Consider the following 24,102-nt stretch of genomic DNA (forward strand, 5'->3'; position numbering starts at 1 on the left):
ACCGTTACACATCACACACTGCCACATAGTCATCTGTCTCATTAGGCTCATCTTAAATGCCTTCCTGGTTCAGGTAGTCCTTTATAAGGGGAATGGTCTGTCATTTGAGATTCTGGTCCGTAGCCATATCTTTGGCATTTGGTACAAATGTGACTGTTATTGATGTGGTGACTGCTGTTTTCTACCCCAGAGGTGAGCCAGCGTATCCAGACAGCACACCCTGGTGGTCGCCAGGTGATGCTGCACTACCTCCTGCCCTGGATGAACAATGTGGAGCTGGTGGACTTCAAGCCGTCGCCACGGCGACATGAGGAGACCCCTATTTGTGAGGATGAGGAGGACGGCCACGAGCGTGATATGATGGTCAACAGCCGCCGTTGGCTCCGTGGGGAGGGCTGGGGCTCCCCGCACGCCACCACCATGGTGCTCAACAACCTCATGTTCATGACTGCCAAGGTACGACCGCAACCTACCACACACACGAAATGTACTCTGCTGCTGATAAATGGTCGAGTTTGAACTGTATTGATCTTGTATATGCAGTACGGGGATGAGTTTGAACTGGATTGCTCTTGTGCATGCGGTACGGGGATGAGTTTGAATTGTATTGCTCTTGTGTATGCAGTACGGGGATGAGTTTGAACTGTATTGCTCTTGTGTATGCAGTAGGAGGATGAGTTTGAACTGTATTGCTCTTGTGTATGCAGTACGGGGATGAGTTTGAACTGTATTGCTCTTGTGTATGCAGTACGGGGATGAGTTTGAACTGTATTGCTCTTGTGTATGCAGTACCGGGGATGAGTTTGAACTGTATTGCTCTTGAGTATGCAGTACGGGGATGAGTTTGAACTGTATTGATCTTGTGTATGCAGTACGGGGATGAGTTTGAACTGTATTGATCTTGTGTATGCAGTACGGGGATGAGTTTGAACTGTATTGCTCTTGTGTATGCAGTACGGGGATGAGTTTGAACTGTATTGCTCTTGTGCATGCAGTACGGGGATGAGTTTGAATTGTATTGCTCTTGTGTATGCAGTACGGGGATGAGTTTGAACTGTATTGCTCTTGTGTATGCAGTAGGAGGATGAGTTTGAACTGTATTGCTCTTGTGTATGCAGTACGGGGATGAGTTTGAACTGTATTGCTCTTGAGTATGCAGTACGGGGATGAGTTTGAACTGTATTGATCTTGTGTATGCAGTACGGGGATGAGTTTGAACTGGATTGCTCTTGTGTATGCAGTACGGGGATGAGTTTGAATTGTATTACATTTACATTTAAGTCATTTAGCAGACGCTCTTATCCAGAGCGACTTACAAATTGGTGCATTCACCTTATGACATCCAGTGGAACAACCACTTTACAATAGTGCATCTAAATATTTTAAGGGGGGGAAGGGGGTGAGAAGGATTACTTTATCCTATCCTAGGTATTCCTTAAAGAGGTGGGGTTTCAGGTGTCTCCGGAAGGTGGTGATTGACTCCGCTGTCCTGGCGTCGTGAGGGAGTTTGTTCCACCATTGGGGAGCCAGAGGAGCAGCGAACAGTTTTGACTGAGCTGAGCGGGAACTGTACTTCCTCAGTGGTAGGGAGGCGAGCAGGCCAGAGGTGGATGAACGCAGTGCCCTTATTTGGGTGTAGGGCCTGATCAGAGCCTGGAGGTACTGAGGTGCCATTCCCCTCACAGCTCCGTAGGCAAGCACCATGGTCTTGTAGCGGATGCGAGCTTCAACTGGAAGCCAGTGGAGAGAGCGGAGGAGCGGGGTGACGTGAGAGAACTTGGGAAGGTTGAACACTAGACGGGCTGCGGCGTTCTGGATGAGTTGTAGGGTTTAATGGCACAGGCAGGGAGCCCAGCCAACAGCGAGTTGCAGTAATCCAGACGGGAGATGACAAGTGCCTGGATTAGGACCTGCGCCGCTTCCTGTGTGAGGCAGGGTCGTACTCTGCGGATGTTGTAGAGCATGAACCTACAGGAACGGGCCACCGCCTTGATGTTAGTTGAGAACGACAGTTTGTTGTCCAGGATCACGCCAAGGTTCTTAGCGCTCTGGGAGGAGGACACAATGGAGTTGTCAACCGTGATGGCGAGATCATGGAACAGGCAGTCCTTCCCCGGGAGGAAGAGCAGCTCCGTCTTGCCGAAGTTCAGCTTGAGGTAGTGATCCGTCATCCACACTGATATGTCTGCCAGACATGCAGAGATGCGATTCGCCACCTGGTCATCAGAAGGGGGAAAGGAGAAGATTAATTGTGTGTCGTCTGCATAGCAATGATAGGAGAGACCATGTGAGGTTATGACAGAGCCAAGTGACTTGGTGTATAGCGAGAATAGGAGAGGGCCTAGAACAGAGCCCTGGGGGACACCAGTGGTGAGAGTGCGTGGTGAGGAGACAGATTCTCGCCACGCCACCTGGTAGGAGCGACCTGTCAGGTAGGACGCAATCCAAGCGTGGGCCGCGCCGGAGATGCCCAACTCGGAGAGGGTGGAGAGGAGGATCTGATGGTTCACTGTATCGAAGGCAGCCGATAGGTCTAGAAGGATGAGAGCAGAGGAGAGAGAGTTAGCTTTAGCGGTGCGGAGCGCCTCCGTGATACAGAGAAGAGCAGTCTCAGTTGAATGACTAGTCTTGAAACCTGACTGATTTGGATCAAGAAGGTCATTCTGAGAGAGATAGCGGGAGAGCTGACCAAGGACGGCACGTTCAAGAGTTTTGGAGAGAAAAGAAAGAAGGGATACTGGTCTGTAGTTGTTGACATCGGAGGGATCGAGTGTAGGTTTTTTCAGAAGGGGGTGCAACTCTCGCTCTCTTGAAGACGGAAGGGACGTAGCCAGCGGTCAGGGATAAGTTGATGAGCGAGGTGAGGTAAGGGAGAAGGTCTCCGGAAATGGTCTGGAGAAGAGAGGAGGGGATAGGGTCGAGCGGGCAGGTTGTTGGGCGGCCGGCCGTCACAAGACGCGAGATTTCATCTGGAGAGAGAGGGGAGAAAGAGGTCAGAGCACAGGGTAGGGCAGTGTGAGCAGAACCAGCGGTGTTGTTTGACTTAGCAAACGAGGATCGGATGTCGTCGATCTTCTTTTCAAAATGGTTGACGAAGTCATCTGCAGAGAGGGAGGAGGGGGGAGGGGGAGGAGGATTCAGGAGGGAGGAGAATGTGGCAAAGAGCTTCCTAGGGTTAGAGGCAGATGCTTGGAATTTAGAGTGGTAGAAAGTGGCTTTAGCAGCAGAGACAGAGGAGGAAAATGTAGAGAGGAGGGAGTGAAAGGATGCCAGGTCCGCAGGGAGGCGAGTTTTCCTCCATTTCCGCTCGGCCTTCCGGAGCCCTGTTCTGTGAGCTCGCATTGAGTCGTCAAGCCACGGAGCGGGAGGGGAGGACCGAGCCGGCCTGGAAGATAGGGGACATAGAGAGTCAAAGGATGCAGAAAGGGAGGAGAGGAGGGTTGAGGAGGCAGAATCAGGAGATAGGTTGGAGAAGGTTTGAGCAGAGGGAAGAGATGATAGGATGGAAGAGGAGAGAGTAGCGGGGGAGAGAGAGCGAAGGTTGGGACGGCGCGATACCATCCGAGTAGGGGCAGTGTGGGAAGTGTTGGATGAGAGCGAGAGGGAAAAGGATACAAGGTAGTGGTCGGAGACTTGGAGGGGAGTTGCAATGAGGTTAGTGGAAGAACAGCATCTAGTAAAGATGAGGTCGAGCGTATTGCCTGCCTTGTGAGTAGGGGGAAGGTGAGAGGGTGAGGTCAAAAGAGGAGAGGAGTGGAAAGAAGGAGGCAGAGAGGAATGAGTCAAAGGTAGACGTGGGGAGGTTAAAGTCGCCCAGAACTGTGAGAGGTGAGCCGTCCTCAGGAAAGGAGCTTATCAAGGCATCAAGCTCATTGATGAACTCTCCGAGGGGACCTGGAGGGCGATAAATGATAAGGATGTTAAGCTTGAAAGGGCTGGTAACTGTGACAGCATGAAATTCAAAGGAGGCGATAGACAGATGGGTAAGGGGAGAAAGAGAGAATGACCACATGGGAGAGATAAGGATCCCTATGCCACCACCCCGCTGACCAGAAGCTCTCGGGGTGTGCGAGAACACGTGGGCGGACGAAGAGAGAGCAGTAGGAGTAGCAGTGTTATCTGTGGTGATCCATGTTTCTGTCAGTGCCAAGAAGTCGAGGGACTGGAGGGAGGCATAGGCTGAGATGAACTCTGCCTTGTTGGCTGCAGATCGGCAGTTCCAGAGGCTACCGGAGACCTGGAACTCCACGTGGGTCGTGCGCGCTGGGACCACCAGATTAGGGTGGCAGCGGCCACGCGGTGTGGAGCGTTTGTATGGTCTGTGCAGAGAGGAGAGAACAGGGATAGACAGACACATAGTTGACAGGCTACAGAAGAGGCTACGCTAATGCAAAGGAGATTGGAATGACAAGTGGACTACACGTCTCGAATGTTCAGAAAGTTAAGCTTACGTAGCAAGAATCTTATTGACTAAAATTATTAAAAATGATACAGTACTGCTGAAGTAGGCTAGCTGCCAGTGGCTGCGTTGTTGACTTTGTAGGCTAGCTGACAGTGGCTGCGTTGTTGACACTACACTAATCAAGTCGTTCCGTTGAGTGTAGTAGTTTCTACAGTGCTGCTATTCGGGGCTAGCTGGCTAGCTAGCAGTGTTGATTACGTTACGTTGCGTTAAAAGAACGACAATAGCTGGCTAGCTAACCTAGAAAATCGCTCTAGACTACACAATTATCTTTGATACACAGACGGCTATGTAGCTAGCTATGTAGCTAGCTACGATCAAACAAATCAAACCGTTGTGCTGTAATGAAATGAAATGAAAAATGTGATACTACCTGTGGAGCGAAGCGGAATGCGACCGGGTTGTTGAGTGCGGAAGTTCTATTCAGTAGACGTTGGCTAGCTGTTGGCTAGCTAGCAGTGTCTCCTACGTTAAGGAAGACAAATAGCTGGCTAGCTAACCTCGGTAAATTAAGATAATCACTCTAAGACTACACGCTCTAAACTACACAATTATCTTGGATACGAAGACAGCAAAGACAACTATGTAGCTAGCTAACACTACACTAATCAAGTCGTTCAGTTGAGTGTAATAGTTTCTACAGTGCTGCTATTCGGTAGACGGTGGACGTTTGCTAGCTGGCTAGCTGCTGGGCAGATAGCAGTGTAGACTACGTTAGGACGACGAAATACGAAGTTGCAATAGAAGTGCTATAGTATTGCTCTTGTGTATGCAGTACGGGGATGAGTTTGAACTGTATTGCTCTTGTGTATGCAGTACGGGGATGAGTTTGAACTGTATTGCTCTTGTGTATGCAGTACGGGGATGAGTTTGAACTGTATTGCTCTTGTGTATGCAGTACGGGGATGAGTTTGAACTGTATTGCTCTTGTGTATGCAGTACGGGGATGAGTTTGAACTGTATTGCTCTTATGTATGCAGTACCGGGGATGAGTTTGAACTGTATTGCTCTTGTGTATGCAGTACCGGGGATGAGTTTGAACTGTATTGCTCTTGTGTATGCAGTATGGGGATGAGTTTGAACTGTATTGCCCTTGTGTATGCAGTATGGGGATGAGTTTGAACTATATTGCTCTTGTGTATGCAGTACGGGGATGAGTTTGAACTATATTGCTCTTGTGTATGCAGTACGGGGATGAGTTTGAACTGTATTGCTCTTGTGTATGCAGTACAGGGATGAGTTTGAACTGTATTGCTCTTGTGTATGCAGTACGGGGATGAGTTTGCGTGGTCAGAGATAGAGAACGTGTGGACCACCCTGGCAGACAGCTGGCCAAAGAACCTGAAGATCATCCTGCACTTCCTCATCAGCATGTCAGGGGTCAACAGTGAACCCAGCTTCCTGCCCTATGTAAGTCCAGTTTACACACACTATCCAATAATTATTCGGTCATCTGAAATGTTTGTTAAAATGTGTGTGCGTCCCCTCAGGTGAAGCGGGTGGTGGTGTACCTGGGCAGGGATAAGACTATGCAGCTGCTGGAGGAGCTGATGTGTGAGCTGGACCTGACAGACCCAGTGAGCTCTGCTGTCACTCACATGGACAACCCTCCCTACTACCGCATTACCTCCAGCTACAAGATCCCCTCCGTCACCTCAGCAGGTATATATCACACTGTCCACTGTCTTCTGTACATGTACCTCCTCTATTTTATAGCCTACTGTCCTGTGATACAAAACACAGATGCTTGATGTTTCTAGGGTACTTATTCCCCCATCTACTTCCTCGTGGACTTGTGGATTGTATGTATGATGTCGTAACATTGTCATGTTCCTCCTAAACCTTGTTGCCATAGTTCCTAGATGCCTTTCCCCATCTCTGTCCACAGGAACCACCTCCAGCAGTAACACAATGGTGCCAGGACCTGACGCTCACCATGATAGCAGCAAGAACAAAGACCCCAACATGGACGACAGGTATGAGATCACACACAGATACAGACCGACCCACCTGTGAGACTACAGCTGTCTCTCTCTGTTGTCTGCAGTTCCACCCATCTGGACATCTACAGTGGTCTGAACAGCAACCTGAACCGTCAGCACCACCGCCTGGAGTCTCGCTACAGCAGCAGCTCTGGAGGATCCTATGAGGAGGAGAAGGGTAAGAGACCCTCCACCCAGCCATACTACTCTACTTTCTGTGTGATAATCCCCTGTCTTCTCCAGGTGACTCCATGCCGCTGTATGCTAACTGGCGTCTGAAGGTGATGGACCACAACCGTCCCGAGCCCCTCCCCTTTCCTCCGACAGGGGGATGCTGGTCCCCTCTGGTGGACTACCTGCCAGAGACCAACACCCCTGGTGTACCCATTCACAGGTAACTCTTACCCCCTCCACTTGACCTCTGACCTGTCTGTATGACCTCTTCCCTGACCCAGCTGACTCTCTGGTGTGGTGTATCTCAGGTGTAACATAGCTGTTATCCTACTGACTGACCTCATAGTAGACCATGGGGTCAAAGTGGAGTGGAGCGCCTACCTTCACCTCCTGCTGCACTCCATTTTCATAGGTAACTAACCTCTCACCTCTGTACAGCTGGCCGATTACAACTTGAGTGATGTATACTTGTCTTTAGACACTTCATTTGCAGGCAAAACAGACTCTTAATTTGCCAGTGTTAATGTTTATGAAATAGATTTTTCACATCAGTCCTTTGTTTTTCCTACCAGGGTTTGACCACCAGCACCCTGAGGTCTACGAGCACTGCAAACGCCTCCTGCTTCACCTGCTGGTCGTCCAGGGAAATAACGGCAGCGTTCAATCCTTGGCCTCTGTGCTGCTGCGCAACCGAGAGTTCAACGACCCCAAGGTGCTGACGGTGAAGCCACCGCCCCATGACTTCAACCTCACAGGTCAGTAGCGCTCTGCAACGATCTGTGTAGCTTCACTAAAGAACAGAAATCCCTTTGACTTTATTCTGTATTGCCCAATAAGATCAGGAGGGGGCAGCAAAGATCCATGTCCTCATTTCCTCTCCTACCTTTACAGATCACTATGTGAAATCTCAGACTTGTCTTTATTTCAAGTTTATAGCGATTCCTCAGCCATGAATCGCTGTTCTCATGTGCTTGTGTGTGTGTGTTACTCATGCAGGAATGTGTGACGTTGTGCCAGACTATCAGCCGTCTCCTATGACCGACTCAGGCCTGAGCTCCAGCTCCACTTCGTCCAGCATCAGCTTGGGTACAGGAGGAACCCCCCTGCCTCACCTCACCCCCACCCTAATTAACGAGGTGGACATCATCGCCGAGCAGGATGAGAAGGTCAAGGCCCTCATCGAGTTTGTCACCTCCAGGTGAGTATCTGAGACTGCATGTATTTGGAAATTGATGTATTCTGTTTATAATGTATGTGGAAGTGTGTGTCTGTGTCATAGCTGTATATATCAGTTATTTGTCTCATGTGATGTACCCTCATGACTAACTTCATCTAATCCATGTATCTGGTCTCACGCTTGCAGCCATGTCTGAAAGGATGGGGGTATTTCTCAATTGCATGTGTTTGCGTGTGCCAATACAATTTATTTTTTACATTTTGGGATCAGAATATCAGGGTTGGATGTGTTGTATGATGATAGGCCTGACTTCCCTAGTTTCCTGTCCTGATTCTGTCTTGTCCTGCAGGAAGCGGGGGCCCCTGTGGAACCATGAGGACGTGTCGCCCAAGAACCCCAACATAAAGAGTGCTGACCAGCTGTGTGTGTTCCTCAGACACGTAGTGACAGTCTTCAAACAGTCCCAGTCAGGTCAGTGTGTTTTTAATGCTGTTCCTTATCTCCTTCTACTGTACGGTCTTTCAACAACTGACTGTCCTGTCCACATTTGTTAGCACTCCACAAAAATATATTTCTATTCACCGTTGTTGATTAGCATGAAATATCTCTATTCTTATGTGTCTGTAACACCTCTGCATTTTGATATTAAAATATATATGTGTGTGTTTGTTAATCAGGTTTCCAGCTGGAGCAGTTGCTGAGTGAGGTAGCGCTGCAGACTGCTCTGTCGTGCTCGTCTCGTCACTATGCAGGGCGCTCCTTCCAGATCTTCAGGGCTCTCAAACAACCCCTCACAGCCGCCACGCTCTCTGATGTCCTCTCACGTCTTGTAGAGACGGTGGGCGACCCTGGAGAGGAGGCGCAGGTGAGCTACACCCCCACCTGTATCAAGACAAACACCTTTAAATATGTCCTTTGGGCTATCTGCTCTATCACTGTTATCAATTACTTATGATCTCAGATCAGAGTGTCGCAGTTTGAACAGGCACTATGCTCCAGAGGGATCAGCCACTCTGACCTGGGATCAGTGTGGATCAGCAGCTATGTTACCAAGCAGCAGCCACTGGGTACTGCAGTATCAGGGGTCCATCTGTCTGGGTGGTTGACCTCTGCTCCTCTGTCTCAGGGCTTTGTTATCGAGCTGTTGCTGACTCTGGAGTCAGGGATTGACACTCTCGCTGACACAGTAAAGAATTATGACCTCCTCACTGCCTTGGCAAAGTAAGCACTGACCAATTCAATATCTGATATATCCATGCCTGTCTTTGACGCTTTCTCTCAGTAAACACAATCGTGCATTCACACTTTCTCAACACACACATCTTTGAGACTGTCTAAAACCCAGTACTAGTGAAATACTCAGATTGTAATTTCTTATCCTGCAGGGCTTCTGCCCACGAGCACCTGCTGGGGGCTAAGTTTGCAGCCAATAGGAAGAGCACGGGCCAGCTGAACCTGAGTAGTGGGGGTCTGTTCCACCACGGTCACTACCCCCACGGCCACGCCCGCAGCAACTCCCTCCGCGCTAGCCTCATGGGCGAACGCAAGGGCGACCGTCGCCGCAGCAACACCCTAGATATCGCTGATCGGCTGGGTGGCAGCCATGGCAACCTAGCCCGAACGCAGAGCTTGTCGTCATTGCGGGAGGGTGGAGGAGGGGGTCCTGGGGGGGAGGCCATCCCTCCTGTGGACCCCACCAACCTGATGGCCACGGTGTTCTGGATTGCAGCCTCCCTCCTGGAGTCGGACTATGAGTTTGAGTACCTGCTGGCCCTGCGGCTGCTCAACAAGCTACTGGGTCAGCTGCCCCTGGAGAACGCAGACAGCAGGGAGAGGCTGGAAACAGTACAGGCCAAGCTGAAATGGTACAGCTTCCCTGGTCTACTGCAGCTCTTCCTCAAGGGCTTCACCTCAGCCTCCACTCAGGAGCTCACCATCCACCTGCTCAACAAGCTCATCAGCGTCTCCCGCCACACACTGGTCGACCCCTCCCAGGTGGCAGGTAAGAGAGCAGGTATTGACCTTATTGCTTTTTATCTTAATTCCCAAGATGGCATAGCAGTCAGACATCCTTTGTCCTCGTGTGTGTGTGTGTGTGTGTGTGTGTGTGTGTGTGTGTGTGTGTGTGTGTGTGTGTGTGTGTGTGTGTGTGTGTGTGTGTGTGTGTGTGTGTGTGTGTGTGTGTGTGTGTGTGTGTGTGTGTGTGTGTGGAAAGCATCTTTCTATGGCTGGCCATGCTTTCCACCTGGCTACCCCTACCCCGGTCAACAGCACTGCACCCCCAACAGGAACTCGCCCAAGCCTTCCCCATTTCTCCTTCTCCCAAATCCAGTGAGCTGCAAAATCTGGACCCCGACAAATCAGCCGGGGCTAGACAATCTGGACACTTTCTAAAATGATCTGCCAAAATTGTTGCCACCCCTATTACTAGCCTGTTCAACCTCTCTTTTGTGTCTTCTGAGATTCCCAAAGATTGGAAAGCAGCTGCGGTCATCCTCCTCTTCAAAGGGGGGAGGACAATCTTGACCCAAACTGCTACAGACCTATATCTATCCTACCCTGCCTTTCTAAGGTCTTCGAAAGCCAAGTCAACAAACAGATTACCGACCATTTCGAATCCCACCTTACCTTCTCCTCTATGCAATCTGGTTTCAGAGCTGGTCATGGGTGCACCTCAGCCACGCTCAAGGTCCTAAATGATATCTTAACCGCCATCGATAAGAAGCAATACTGTGCAGCCGTATGCATTGACCTAGCCAAGGCTTTCGACTTTGTCAATCACCACATCCTCATCTGCAGACTCGACAGCCTTGGTTTCTCAAATGATTGCCTCGCCTGGTTCACCAACTACTTCTCTGATAGAGTTCAGTGTATCAGATTGGAGGGTCTGTTGTCCGGTCCTCTGGCAGTCTCTATGGGGGTGCCACAGGGTTCAATTCTTGGGCCGACTCTCTTCTCTGTATACATCAATGATGTCGCTGCTGGTGAGTCTCTGATCCACCTCTACGCAGACAACACCATTCTGTATACTTCTGGCACTTCTTTGGACACTGTGTTATCAACCCTCCAGGCGAGCTTCAATGCTACAACTCTCCTTCCGTGGCCTCCAATTGCTCTTGAATACAAGTAAAACTAAACGCATGCTCTTCAACTGATCGCTGCCTGCACCTGCCCGCCTGTCCAACATCACTACTCTGGACGGCTCTGATTTAGAATATGTGGACAACTACAAATACCTAGGTGTCTGGTTAGACTGTAAACTCTCCTTCCAGACTCACATCAAACATCTCCAATCCAAAGTTAAATCTATAATTGGCTTCCTATTTCACAACAAAGCATCCTTGACTCATGCTGCCAAACATACCCTTGTAAAACTGACCCTCCTACCAATCCGCGACTTCGGCAATGTTATTTACAAAATAGCCTCCAATACCTTACTCAATAAATTAGATGCAGTCTATCACAGAGCCATCGGTTTTGTCACCAAAGCCCCATATACTACACACCACTGCGACCTGTATGCTCTCGTTGGCTGGCCCTCGCTTCCTACTCGACGCCAAACCCACTGGCTCCAGGTCATCTACAAGACCCTGCTAGGTAAAGTCCCCCCTTATCTCAGCTCGCTGGTCACCATAGCAGCACCCACCTGTGGCACGCGCCCCAGCAGGTATATCTCTCTGGTCACTCCCAAAACCAATTCTTCCTTTGGTAGTCTTTCCTTCCAGTTCTCTGCTGCCAATGACTGGAACGAACTACAAAAATCTCTTCTCCCTCACTAGCTTTAGGCACCAGCTGTCAGAGCAGCTCACAGATTACTGCACCTGTACATAGCCCATCTATAATTTAGCCCAAACAACTACCTCTTTCCCTACTGTATTTATTTATTTTGCTCCTTTGCACCCCATTATTTGTATTTCTACTTTGAACATTCTTCCACTGCAAATCAACCATTTCAGTGTTTTACTTGCTATATTGTATTTACTTCGCCACCATGGCCTTTTTTTGCCTTTACCTCTCTTATCTCACCTCACTTGCTCACATTGTATATAGACTTATTCTTCTACTGTATTATTGACTGTATGTTTGTTTTACTCCATGTGTAACTCTGTTGTTGTATGTGTTGAACTGCTTTGCTTTATCTTGGCCAGGTCGCAATTGTAAATGAGAACTTGTTCTCAACTTGCCTACCTGGTGAAATAAATAAATCTAGCACAAGTTCCTGGCTTCATGCTTGGTAAATGCCGCTAATCCCCCCTAGGACTCGCTGGGGCTTGCTTATGGGTCTAGACCTGTTTCTCTACCTGTGTTAGCTCAGGAGATCGAGATTCACTTGATCCTGATGTCGTCTGTTTCCGTCTCCTTGTAGGTTTTCCTCTAAACATCCTGTGCCTGCTGCCTCACCTCATCCAGCACTTTGACAGCCCCACTCCGTTCTGCAAGGAGACGGCGGATAAGATAGCCAAGGTGTGTGCCGAGGAGAAGTCAGCCACCCTGTCTAACCTGGCCCACATGATGAGCCTGTACAGCACACACAGCTACTCCAGAGACTGCACCAACTGGATCAACGTGGTGTGTCGTTACCTACACGACGCCTTTGCTGAGATCACCTTCAATCTGGTCACATACCTGGCTGAGGTAAGCACTCGCAACATCAGCCTTCATAGAAGTAATGAGGAGAATCAAAGCTGCCAACTTATTTGCATAGTCAGTCCACGGCCTCTGGTTAATTTACATTTACAGTAGCTTGTTTTTGTTATTATGACAGGTCAGCAGTGTTAATTACTGATCAGCTGATAAGCAGATGTCCAACATCCAACCCATGATGGCAGTTGAGAGCCTATTCCTAAACATTCCCCTCTCATCCTCAGTTGCTGGAGAAGGGCCTACCCAGCATGCAGCAGTCCCTGCTACAGATCATCTACAGCCTGCTGAGTCACATTGACCTGTCTGCTGCGCCCGTTAAACAGTTCAACCTGGAGATCATGAAGATCATCAGCAAATATGTCCAGGTGAGACCTGGTTTCTCTTTTTACAATTCAGCTCAGCACTCTGACGCTCTTAAGGCCTCTCATCGCGAAGAGGATTGAGAGAGAAAATAATACATGGGAATTGGCCGTTACAGAAATAAAGCTGTCTGACACAGTATGGGTGTCACGTGGCTCATTCATTTCAGCAGATGGAGCCTTTGGTGTGAATGTGTGAGGGAGAAACTCAAAATGACAGCATCAGATAGTTTAAGGTGAAAGACCATACATTTCTTAAGGTAGGAAACAACACCTCCACTTTGCTGATCCTCAACATAGAGCCTCCACAAGGGTGCATGCTCAGCCCCCTCCTGCATGCCCTGTTCACCCATGACTTCGTGGCCACGCATGCCTCCAACTCAATCATCAAGTATGCAAACAACACAACAGTCGTAGGCCAGATCACTAACAACAACAAGACAGCCTGCAGGGAGGTGGTGAGGGCCCTGGGAGAGTGGTGCCAGGGAATAACCTCTCACTCAACATCAACAAAGGAGTTGATCGTGGACTTCAGGAAACAGCAGATGGAGCACGCCCCTATTCACATCGACGGGACCGCAGTGGAGAAGGTGGAAAGCTTCAAGTTCCTCGGCATACACATCACTGATTATCTGAAATGGTCCACCCACACTGACAGTGTGGTGAAGAAGGCGCAACAGCGTGAAATTTGGCTGGTCACCTAAAACCCTCAAACTTTTACAGATGCACAATTGAGAGCATCCTGTTGGGCTGTATCACCGCCTGGTGCGGCAACTGCACTGCCCAAAACCGCAGGGCTCTCCAGAGGGTGGTGCGTTCTGCCCGGGGGCAAACTACCTGCCCTCCAGGACACCTACAGCACCTGATGTCACTTGAAGGCCAAAAATATCATCAAGGACATCAACCACCCGAGCCACTACCTGTTCACCCCGCTATCATCCAGAAGGCGAGATCAGTACAGGTGCATCAAAGCTGGGACCGAGAAACAGCTTCCAACTCAAGGCCATCAGACTGTTAAACAGCCATCACTAGCCGGCTTCCACCCGGTTACGTAACCCTGCACCTTAGAGGCTGCTGCCCTAAATACTTAGACTTTGAATCACTGACCACTTTCATAATGGAACACTAGTCACTTTAATGTTTTAAATAATGTTTACATACTGCTTTACTCATCTCATATGTATATGCTGTATTCTCTTCTGTATTTTAGTCAATGCCACTCCGACATTGCTCGTCCTAATATTTATATATATATATATTCTTAATTTCATTATTTTACTTTTAGATGTGTATTGTTATGAATTTTTAGATATTACTGCACTGTTAGAGCTAGAAACACAAGCATTTCACTACACCTGCAATAACATCTGCTGAATATGTATGTGACCAATAAAATTAGATTTAACCTTCCCTAGAACGGAGGTGTGCTTTTACCCCTTTCTAAAAACATGAAATCCTGTCTTATTGACAATTTAACCAACGTCACCTCGGTGTTTGGATCCTGTGTGTTCCCCAGAGCCCGTACTGGAAGGAGGCCCAGAACATCCTGAAGCTGGTGGTGTCTCGGTCGGCCAGCCTGGTGGTGCCAGACGAGGTGCAACGCTCCTACAGCACCGAGTCCTCTGGATCCCCAGAGATCGCCTTCACTCGCATCTTCAACAACTCCTCTAAGGAGCTGCCCGGCAAGACGCTGGACTTCCACTTTGACATCTCAGAGGTGAAGTCTTGCCTGCTCAATGTGTATAAACTGTAGTGCTTTGTTTTATGTTGTATGAAACTGTATGTGCTGCTAGTTTGGCCAGGTCTCCCTTGTAAAATGTTTTTATTTCAACTAAACCTACATGGTAAAATACATGTTATATACCATTTTTAAAAGCTCTGTCCCGACCTCTGTCCCAACCTCTGTCCCGACCTCTGTCCCGACCTCTGTCCCGACCTCTGTCCCGACCTCTGTCCTCTTGTCAGCTTTTCGTCCTTCTCCGATTCTTTCTTCCTGTATATTTCACTCTTTCCATTTTTCTTTCAGTCACCTTTTACCTTTAGCCCTACTTTTTAAAACAAAATGATCACATCTGTACAATCTAGATGAACTGGTGTAACCTTTAACCACCAGACGCCCATCATAGGGCATAAGTACGGGGACCAGCACACAGCTGCAGGGCGGAATGGGAAGCCGCAGGTCATTGCTGTGACTCGGAGCACGTCCTCCACCTCGTCTGGATCCAACTCCAACGGCCTGGTGCCTGTCAGCTGGAAGAGGCCCCAACTCTCTCAGGTACTTACAGCCAATGGATATGTCACAGTGAGGTTTGATATGTTTACATGGCTTTTTGTTTGTTCATATGTAATTGTGTTGTCTTATTTCAGAGGAGAACCAGAGAGAAGCTCATGAACGTTCTTTCTCTGTGTGGTCCCGAGTCTGGTATTCCCAAGAATCCTTCTGTAAGACACCTGGCATGTCAAACTGTGAGCGAGCATGAGTAGTGATTAGTGATCTACTTCAACAGAATATATCCCAGCCATCCCTCCATGTGTTTATTGAACCTATTTATCATAACTGTTATATCTTTCTCTGTGTGTGTTTTAGGTGGTGTTCTCGTCCAACGAGGACCTGGACTCAGGTGACCAGCAGACCAGTCTGATCCCCACGGTGGAGGAGGTGGTGAGGGAGGAGGACCTGCAGGGAGAAGATGCAGGAAGTGAGCAGCAGTTTGGAGTCTTCAAGGACTTTGATTTCCTGGACGTGGAGCTGGAGGATGCTGAGGTGAGGGGTGATTCACTGTACAGTAGGAGCAGCCATCTGTATACACACACACTTTTTAATGTCTTGTAGAGGATCATTTACAATAGTCTGCTATTACACCTTTTCATATCATGTTGTTGATTGGTGACAATAAATGGTGTGTGTGAGTGTGTGCTGAAGTACTTCTGAGCTTGTGTCTTAACATCTGTGTGTTTGTACTGGTCTTGGTATGACTTTTCTTCCATGTTGTCCTGTAACTGTCCCTACTAGTCTTTCTAACCTATTTGTTACCTTTCCTCTTTTCCCGCCACAAGGAGTTCCAGGTACGTTTGGGCCAGAAAGAGCTTTTTAAAGCTGCCATCCTAAGTGCCCTGGTGTCCCTCTGTCAGTCATGTGATTGTTGTCACCCTGTAGAAGCGCCTGTTTTGTCAGTCTAGAAACGGACAGCCAATGAAGCATGCCACAAATACTTTTTTGGGTTCATGATCAATATAGTTTGTACATGAAGTGATTAGGTCAAACAGCCTGAAAGAATAGGTGTCATCTCCTCCACTTCCCATTACTGCAGACACAGCTCTTTAGATGTCATGTGTTAGTGGCATACATTGTTGTTTTCTTGTGTTTGGTCTTGTGCTGTTGTGATTCATCCACATTTTCTCAGCTATCTCAAACTTCAGTTAGTTCTACTGGTATCTGACTGCTGTTTCTTTGGGTGTCCTACAGGGGGAGAGCATGGACAACTTCAACTGGGGTGTGCGTCGGCGCTCCCTGGACAGCATGGACAAGGGGGAGGGAGATGGGGACACGCCGTCCCTGCAGGAGTGCCAGTACACCGGGAGCACGCCCAGCCTCAACCTCACCAACCAGGAGGACACGGACGAGTCGTCTGAGGAGGAGGTACTGAGCGCTAGCCAGATTCTCACCCGCTCTGGCCTAGTAAGTTTCACCCAACACAAGGGTGGCCCTGTCCCCCGCCCGCCCGCCCCATGCTCCTCACACAGCCCGCTGGCATGTGTGTGTGTGTGTGTGTGTGCGTGTGTGTCTGTCCGCCCGCTCACTGAGCAGCGCTACTGCAGATCTACTGTGCCTGGTATGGGCAGGGGCTAGACACTTGCTTCCGCTGTTACTGGTCACTATTTCATTCCCTGCCCCCCTTCACCCCCAATCCTAGACCTGCTACCCTCATTTGATTCCTTACCCACATACCCCTTCCCCCATAAGTTTTTTTTTTAGGTAAGTAAAGTACAGACCCAAACTATACTACTGAAAATCAGTCCAGTTCAGGTTTCTGATATGTTTAGGTCAGACAACTCATTCACATACACTGTAACTGATATGTTTAGGTCAGACAACTCATTCACATACACTGTAACTGATATGTTTAGGTCAGACAACTCATTCACATACACTGTAACTGATATGTTTAGGTCAGACAACTCATTCACATACACTATAACTGATATGTTTAGGTCAGACAACTCATTCACATACACTGTAACTGATATGTTTAGGTCAGACAACTCATTCACATACACTATAACTGATATGTTTAGGTCAGACAACTCATTCACATACACTATAACTGATATGTTTAGGTCAGACAACTCATTCACATACACTATAACTGATATGTTTAGGTCAGACAACTCATTCACATACACTATAACTGATATGTTTAGGTCAGACAACTCATTCACATACACTATAACTGATATGTTTAGGTCAGACAACTCATTCACATACACTATAACTGATATGTTTAGGTCAGACAACTCATTCACATACACTATAACTGATATGTTTAGGTCAGACAACTCATTCACATACACTATAACTGATGTGTTTAGGTCAGACAACTCATTCACATACACTATAACTGGGAGATTAGCTACATAAAGATGAAACTGAAAGGAGTCCATAGCGTGACCATGTCAGTGAAACGGATTTAGTCAACTTCCAACTGGCATCAAATGAACAGCATGTTCCTTTGTGATCCCAATAACCCAAACCTCTGGCTGCCTTTCTCAAACTCCTCTGCTCTAAATGGCTAGTCAGCCAGTCTTCCCAAGCTGTTATTCTAGAGCTGCCGATGCGCTCTGCTCTCCTCTGATCTCGATTGTGCTCTGTGCGAGTGAGAATGCCTCTCGTGACCCAAAGACTTGAACATGTTTAACTTCAGAGACATATCTGTATTAACTGTTAAACAATGCTACTATGAGCATGCAGCATATCATTTGCAGACAGAATGATCAAATAACAGAGATATTGTAATAATGTCTGGAATATAGCATGTTTTAAGAATGTCTTATTCTAAACAAAACTAAACAGCAGATGTCCTGGAGATGCAGAGGACCAGATAACATGGAGATATTTAATTAGGGGGTTTCATTTTGTACTCACTATCTACGGTATCAGTCAAAGGTTTAGACACACCTACTCATTCCAGGGTTTTTCTTTATTTGTACTATTTTCTACATTGTAGAATAATAGTGAAGACATCAAAACGATGAAATAACACATATGGAATCATGTAACCAAAAAAGTGCTAAACAAATCCAAATATATTTGAGGTTCTTCAAAGTAGCCAGCCTTTGCCTTGATGACAGCTTGGTCCAGTCCTGACTGATACTGTAGTTCTAAATGGAGAATTTGAACCATATGTTTTATTCTCTCCCTCCCCTCACTCCAGATCAACTGTGACTCTGCTATGGATGATGCCACGTCCAATCATGTGGACTCTCTGCAGCAGTCCCAGGAGTCATCCAGCAGTGCCCTGTCAGAGGAGACCACGGCCCTGCTGCCCCACCTGAACAGCCCTGCACTGGAGATGGCCTGCTCTGACTCCATCCAGCTGCCTGAGGTGTGACCAATCGGGACAACAGAATTGTGGTGCTCCGGCTCTTTCTAGCTCCTTATTCTCCTCTTTATACCTCTTTTTACCTCTGCTGCGCTCTGTCTCGCACATGTTTCACACAGAGTTGGCGGTGGCCTCCTCTCTCTGTCTGCCTGTAGGGAGTGAGCTGTAGCTGGTGTGCAGTAGGGGGCACTCTCTCTGTCTGCCTGTAGGGAGTGAGCTGTAACTGGTGTGCAGTAGGGGGCACTCTCTCTGTCTGCCTGTAGGGAGTGAGCTGTAGCTGGTGTGCAGTAGGGGCACTCTCTCTGTCTGCCTGTAGGGAGTGAGCTGTAACTGGTGTGCAGTACCAATTTGTAAGTCGCTCTGGATAAGAGCGTCTGCTAAATGACTTAAATGTAAATGTAAATGCAGTAGGGGGCACTCTCTCTGTCTGCCTGTAGGGAGTGAGCTGTAGCTGGTGTGTAGTATGGGGCACTCTCTCTGTCTGCCTGTAGGGAGTGAGCTGTAGCTGGTGTGCAGTAGGGGGCACTCTCTCTGTCTGCCTGTAGGGAGTGAGCTGTAGCTGGTGTGCAGTAGGGGGCACTCTCTCTGTCTGCCTGTAGGGAGTGAGCTGTAGCTGGTGTGTAGTATGGGGCACTCTCTCTGTCTGCCTGTAGGGAGTGAGCTGTAGCTGGTGTGCAGTAGGGGGCATTCTCTCTGTCTGCCTGTAGGGAGTGAGCTGTAGCTGGTGTGCAGTAGGGGGCACTCTCTCTGTCTGCCTGTAGGGAGTGAGCTGTAGCTGGTGTGCAGTAGGGGGCACTCTCTCTGTCTGCCTGTAGGGAGTGAGCTGTAGCTGGTGTGCAGTAGGGGGCACTCTCTCTGTCTGCCTGTAGGGAGTGAGCTGTAGCTGGTGTGTAGTAGGGGGCACTCTCTCTGTCTGCCTGTAGGGAGTGAGCTGTAGCTGGTGTGCAGTAGGGGGCACTCTCTCTGTCTGCCTGTAGGGAGTGAGCTGTAGCTGGTGTGCAGTAGGGGGCACTCTCTCTGTCTGCCTGTAGGGAGTGAGCTGTAGCTGGTGTGTGAGCTGTAGCTGGTGTAGGGGGCACTCTCTCTGTCTGCCTGTAGGGAGTGAGCTGTAGCTGGTGTGCAGTAGGGGCACTCTCTCTGTCTGCCTGTAGGGAGTGAGCTGTAGCTGGTGTGCAGTAGGGGGCACTCTCTCTGTCTGCCTGTAGGGAGTGAGCTGTAGCTGGTGTGTAGTAGGGGGCACTCTCTCTGTCTGCCTGTAGGGAGTGAGCTGTAGCTGGTGTGTAGTAGGGGGCACTCTCTCTGTCTGCCTGTAGGGAGTGAGCTGTAGCTGGTGTGCAGTAGGGGGCATTCTCTCTGTCTGCCTGTAGGGAGTGAGCTGTAGCTGGTGTGTAGTATGGGGCACTCTCTCTGTCTGCCTGTAGGGAGTGAGCTGTAGCTGGTGTGCAGTAGGGGGCATTCTCTCTGTCTGCCTGTAGGGGGAGTGAGCTGTAGCTGGTGTGCAGTGGGGGCATTCTCTCTGTCTGCCTGTAGGGAGTGAGCTGTAGCTGGTGTGTAGTAGGGGGCATTCTCTCTGTCTGCCTGTAGGGAGTGAGCTGTAGCTGGTGTGCAGTAGGGGGGCACTCTCTCTGTCTGCCTGTAGGGAGTGAGCTGTAGCTGGTGTGTAGTAGGGGCACTCTCTCTCTGTCTGCCTGTAGGGAGTGAGCTGTAGCTGGTGTGCAGTAGGGGGCACTCTCTCTGTCTGCCTGTAGGGAGTGAGCTGTAGCTGGTGTGCAGTAGGGGGCACTCTCTCTGTCTGCCTGTAGGGAGTGAGCTGTAGCTGGTGTGCAGTAGGGGGCACTCTCTCTGTCTGCCTGTAGGGAGTGAGCTGTAGCTGGTGTGCAGTAGGGGGCACTCTCTCTGTCTGCCTGTAGGGAGTGAGCTGTAGCTGGTGTGCAGTAGGGGGCACTCTCTCTGTCTGCCTGTAGGGAGTGAGCTGTAGCTGGTGTGCAGTAGGGGCACTCTCTCTGTCTGCCTGTAGGGAGTGAGCTGTAGCTGGTGTGCAGTAGGGGGCATTCTCTCTGTCTGCCTGTAGGGAGTGAGCTGTAGCTGGTGTGCAGTAGGGGGCACTCTCTCTGTTCACATCTCCCTCCGTCTCCATCTCTTTCTCTCCACTTGTTGTGCTGCTCTGGGTGTGTGGGTGCTGTGGTGGGCTAGCTTTTGCTCCTCTGATTGGCTGGTTTGTGGTGCTTAAATGTGTGATTGGGGGAGAGATTTGTCAATGTTCACCTCAGGCCAGGTGAAACGTCACCTCTCAATTTGGAACCTGAACATTCAACTGAACTCACTGTTAAATTACTGAGCACTGGACACCAGCCTCCTACTCTGCATGGCAGACCCATGTGTGAGTATGAGCTAGTTAAGTCCTCTTCATTAGAGAGCATTGTGACGCAACACAGAGACATGCATTAGATTGAAACCAGTGAGCACAGTTAACCAGGTAAACCATACTAACATGCAGTCACTAACGGCTTCAATTATTATCCATTATCTACCACTACTAACCTGTATAACCATGGTGAGGATGCACTCTTGCTCAACAAGTCTTCCACACAATGTATAGTTCTGTCTAGGTTTTGTATTGATAGTTTATGCTGCTCATGTTTGTCCCCGGAGACCCCATTTTGAATTGATTGTCTCATACACAGTGACACAGGACCTACTCCTGGTGATTGTGTGAAGGAAACTGAGATGGGGAATGTTCAATGGGGGCTGCTCTGTGAGAAATAACACCCCATCTTTTCCCCAGTAATGTGAATGGAGCTTCCGTATGAGCTCATTCCTGTCCCTCCTTACACCTATCATCTCAATATCAGCCCAAGGACATCTCCCCATCACAGGCCCAGGTCTTAGTGTAATGAGCCCCGGATAAAACCATTAATACTATTACTCATCCCTCCACGACGGCCCAGACGTCCACCCACTCCTAAAAGTGTTCTGTAATATAGCCACCGAGACGTACTGGCAGCCTGCCACACTCTCCTTAATGCATGAGACTCTTAAATAGAGGAAAGACAAGTCCTTTCAATTAGATGTTCTAGATCCCCCTGTATCCCCACTCCTCCCTCTGCACTCCCCACTCCTCCCTCTGCACTCCCCACTCCCCCCCTGTATCCCCACTCCTCCCTCTGCACTCCCCACTCCTCCCTCTGCACTCCCCACTCCTCCCTCTGCACTCCCCACTCCTCCCCCTGTCCTCCCCCTCCTCCCCCACTCCCCACTCCTCCCTCTGTCCTCCCCACTCCTCCCCTGCCTCCCCACTCCTCCCCTGTCCTCCCCACTCCTCCCTCTGCACTCCCCCCCTCCTCCCTCTGCACTCCTCCCCCTGTCCTCCCTCTGCCTCCCCACTCCTCCCCTGTCCTCCCCACTCCTCCCCCTCCTCCCCACTCCCCCACTCCTCCCCCTGTCCTCCCCACTCCTCCCCTGTCCTCCCCACTCCTCCCCTGTCCTCCCCACTCCTCCCCCTGTCCTCCCCACTCCTCCCCCTGTCCTCCCCACTCCTCCCCCTGTCCTCCCCACTCCTCCCCCCTGTCCTCCCCACTCCTCCCCCTGTCCTCCCCACTCCTCCCCCTGTCCTCCCCACTCCTCCCCCTGTCCTGCACTCCTCCCCCTGTCCTCCCCCTCCCCACCCTCCTCCCTCTGCACTCCCCACTCCTCCTCCCCTGTATCCCCACTCCTCCCCACTCCTCCCCCTGTGGACGTGTCTTGCATGAACATTGTTGACTCGTTTCCTGTAATATGACTCACACTGTGGGCTAATGCAGATAACTGCCCTGCCACACAGCACAGCAGTCACTGATGTGGATTTATGTTCCACTGTTACATTTGACAGTGTTCAGTACTACTGTGCTTAGCAGCTGGCTGCTACGTTTCTTACAACTGTAATTTACAATTAAACAAAACCTAGTCAAAACCTTTATATTGACCATAATGATGATTTTTCTTTTCACAAACTTAACCTTCTCTTTTAGTCTTTTTCTTAACTACTCTAGTCATTCATCGTGATCCATAATTCAGTTGCTTGATCCATCCAAATGGCTTGGACTGCGTCAGAGTGCAACACATGTCATCTATCTTGAAGGCCTTTTAGCGCTCAGCCTGTCGTCTGGTCACGTCAGTGTGTTAATACCCTGAGGGTCTCTCTTAATGGCAGGCCAGCTCCAGATTGATATTGGCCCTTCTGTTTATTGATTTGCCTTTCTCTAGAGACACACAAACTTAGAGTATGAACTGTGAGGTGAATATCCATCTTTTGAATTATGCTGACCAAGTCTCCCTTTTCTATAGTTAAGAATAGTGTATTCTTTAATGTTATATATTGTGGAAGCCAGTAATGTTTCTACTTCAGGCATAGATAAAGGTTAAGTAGTTATTCCCATAAGGGCTGTTGCTGTGGCAACCGTAAGGTCTCAAGAGATGGAGTGATTTTGTGTGATTAGTGTTATAGTACAGTGGTTCTCGAACCTCTCCTCAGGGAGGAATACATTCATGTATTTCATCTATTCCCGTGCTAGCACACCTGATGTCAACTATATAGCGAGGCCTTGAATAGGTGAATCGGGTGAACTAATTCATGGCTACAACAAAATTGTGAAACACCTGGGTGTCCATGAGGAGAGGTTTGAGAACCACTATACTCTATGTTGAATCTGCTCCTGAACAACTCCTGCTGGCTGTGTTGAGCAGGATGTGGTCAGCATGACGGCGGCAGACGAGCTGAGCAGCAGTGTGAGCACAGACACAGGGTTTGGCAGCAGTGCCCCCGCACTGCCCCCGGACCCCCCCCTGAGCTGTTTGACCTCACAGACTCTCAGGACCCTCATGACAACCTGGACCCGGCCCCCCCTCGTCTGCCGGCCATAGACACCCCGCCGGGGTCCCTCTGTGAGGAGGGGGACTCCCCTACGACCCTGCCCCTGCTGCCCCCCCATCCCAGACAGCCCCTGTGGCTCTGTGTGTGAGGAGGACGTGACGCTGGCGCTGAAGGAGCTGGATGAACGCTGTGAGGAGGAGGAGGCTGACTTCTCTGATATGTCCAGGTAAGACTGCTTTACTCTGCTAACTTTACTCTCCAATATCATAGGACCTGTACCAGTGGCCAAATGTGCAGTGGTTGTGGCCTCTAGTCAGATATCAGTTTGTATGTCTTCAGGTGTATAAATTAGCCATTACATATTGGCAGGTATAAATTGATCCTATCTCTAGATTGAAATTCTGGTAACATTTGCATACCTGTTTTCAGTTCATACTTGCATGTGGACAACCATATTGACAAACGGAATCTGTGGGGAGTGAGCCAGCAACTGGAGTAAATATCTCAGGTGCCACCTACTGCCGATGTGCCCTTAAGCAAGGCACTACCCCCTAACCTGCTCTGGGGAATTGCTCTGCGGCTGACCTTGTGGTGCTCCCAAACTGTGTGTGTTGTGGATCTGGGTACTGTGACAGCAAATATTGTATGTACAGTGGGACAAAAAAGTATTTAGTCAGCCACCAATTTTGCAAGTTCTCCCACTTAAAAAGATGAGCGAGGCCTGTCATTTTCATCATAGGTACACTTCAACTATGACAGACAAAATGAGAAGAGAAAAAAAACAGAAAATCACATTGTAGGATTTTTAAGGAATTGATTTGCAAATTATGGTGGAAAATAAGTATTTGGTCAATA

General features: G+C 49.2%; 1 protein-coding gene across 1 annotated transcript in view; it reads left to right on the forward strand.

Moving 5' to 3' along the window:
* fryl (furry homolog, like) overlaps positions 1-24,102 on the forward strand; it is an 80,045-nt gene that overhangs the window by 38,746 nt on the left and 17,197 nt on the right. The window contains 24 exon segments of the mRNA XM_046300592.1: positions 191-456; positions 5,732-5,872; positions 5,953-6,124; positions 6,351-6,438; positions 6,510-6,622; positions 6,688-6,838; positions 6,927-7,030; positions 7,191-7,373; positions 7,615-7,816; positions 8,145-8,266; positions 8,473-8,660; positions 8,922-9,016; positions 9,181-9,797; positions 12,162-12,430; positions 12,664-12,804; positions 14,315-14,515; positions 14,912-15,073; positions 15,166-15,240; positions 15,386-15,562; positions 16,265-16,477; positions 18,231-18,401; positions 23,121-23,213; positions 23,216-23,355; positions 23,357-23,473. Coding sequence (XP_046156548.1) covers positions 191-456; positions 5,732-5,872; positions 5,953-6,124; positions 6,351-6,438; positions 6,510-6,622; positions 6,688-6,838; positions 6,927-7,030; positions 7,191-7,373; positions 7,615-7,816; positions 8,145-8,266; positions 8,473-8,660; positions 8,922-9,016; positions 9,181-9,797; positions 12,162-12,430; positions 12,664-12,804; positions 14,315-14,515; positions 14,912-15,073; positions 15,166-15,240; positions 15,386-15,562; positions 16,265-16,477; positions 18,231-18,401; positions 23,121-23,213; positions 23,216-23,355; positions 23,357-23,473 — 4,201 coding nt within the window.

The sequence above is a fragment of the Oncorhynchus gorbuscha genome, linkage group LG15, assembly GCF_021184085.1.
Source record: "Oncorhynchus gorbuscha isolate QuinsamMale2020 ecotype Even-year linkage group LG15, OgorEven_v1.0, whole genome shotgun sequence".
NCBI classification, from domain to species: domain Eukaryota; kingdom Metazoa; phylum Chordata; class Actinopteri; order Salmoniformes; family Salmonidae; genus Oncorhynchus; species Oncorhynchus gorbuscha.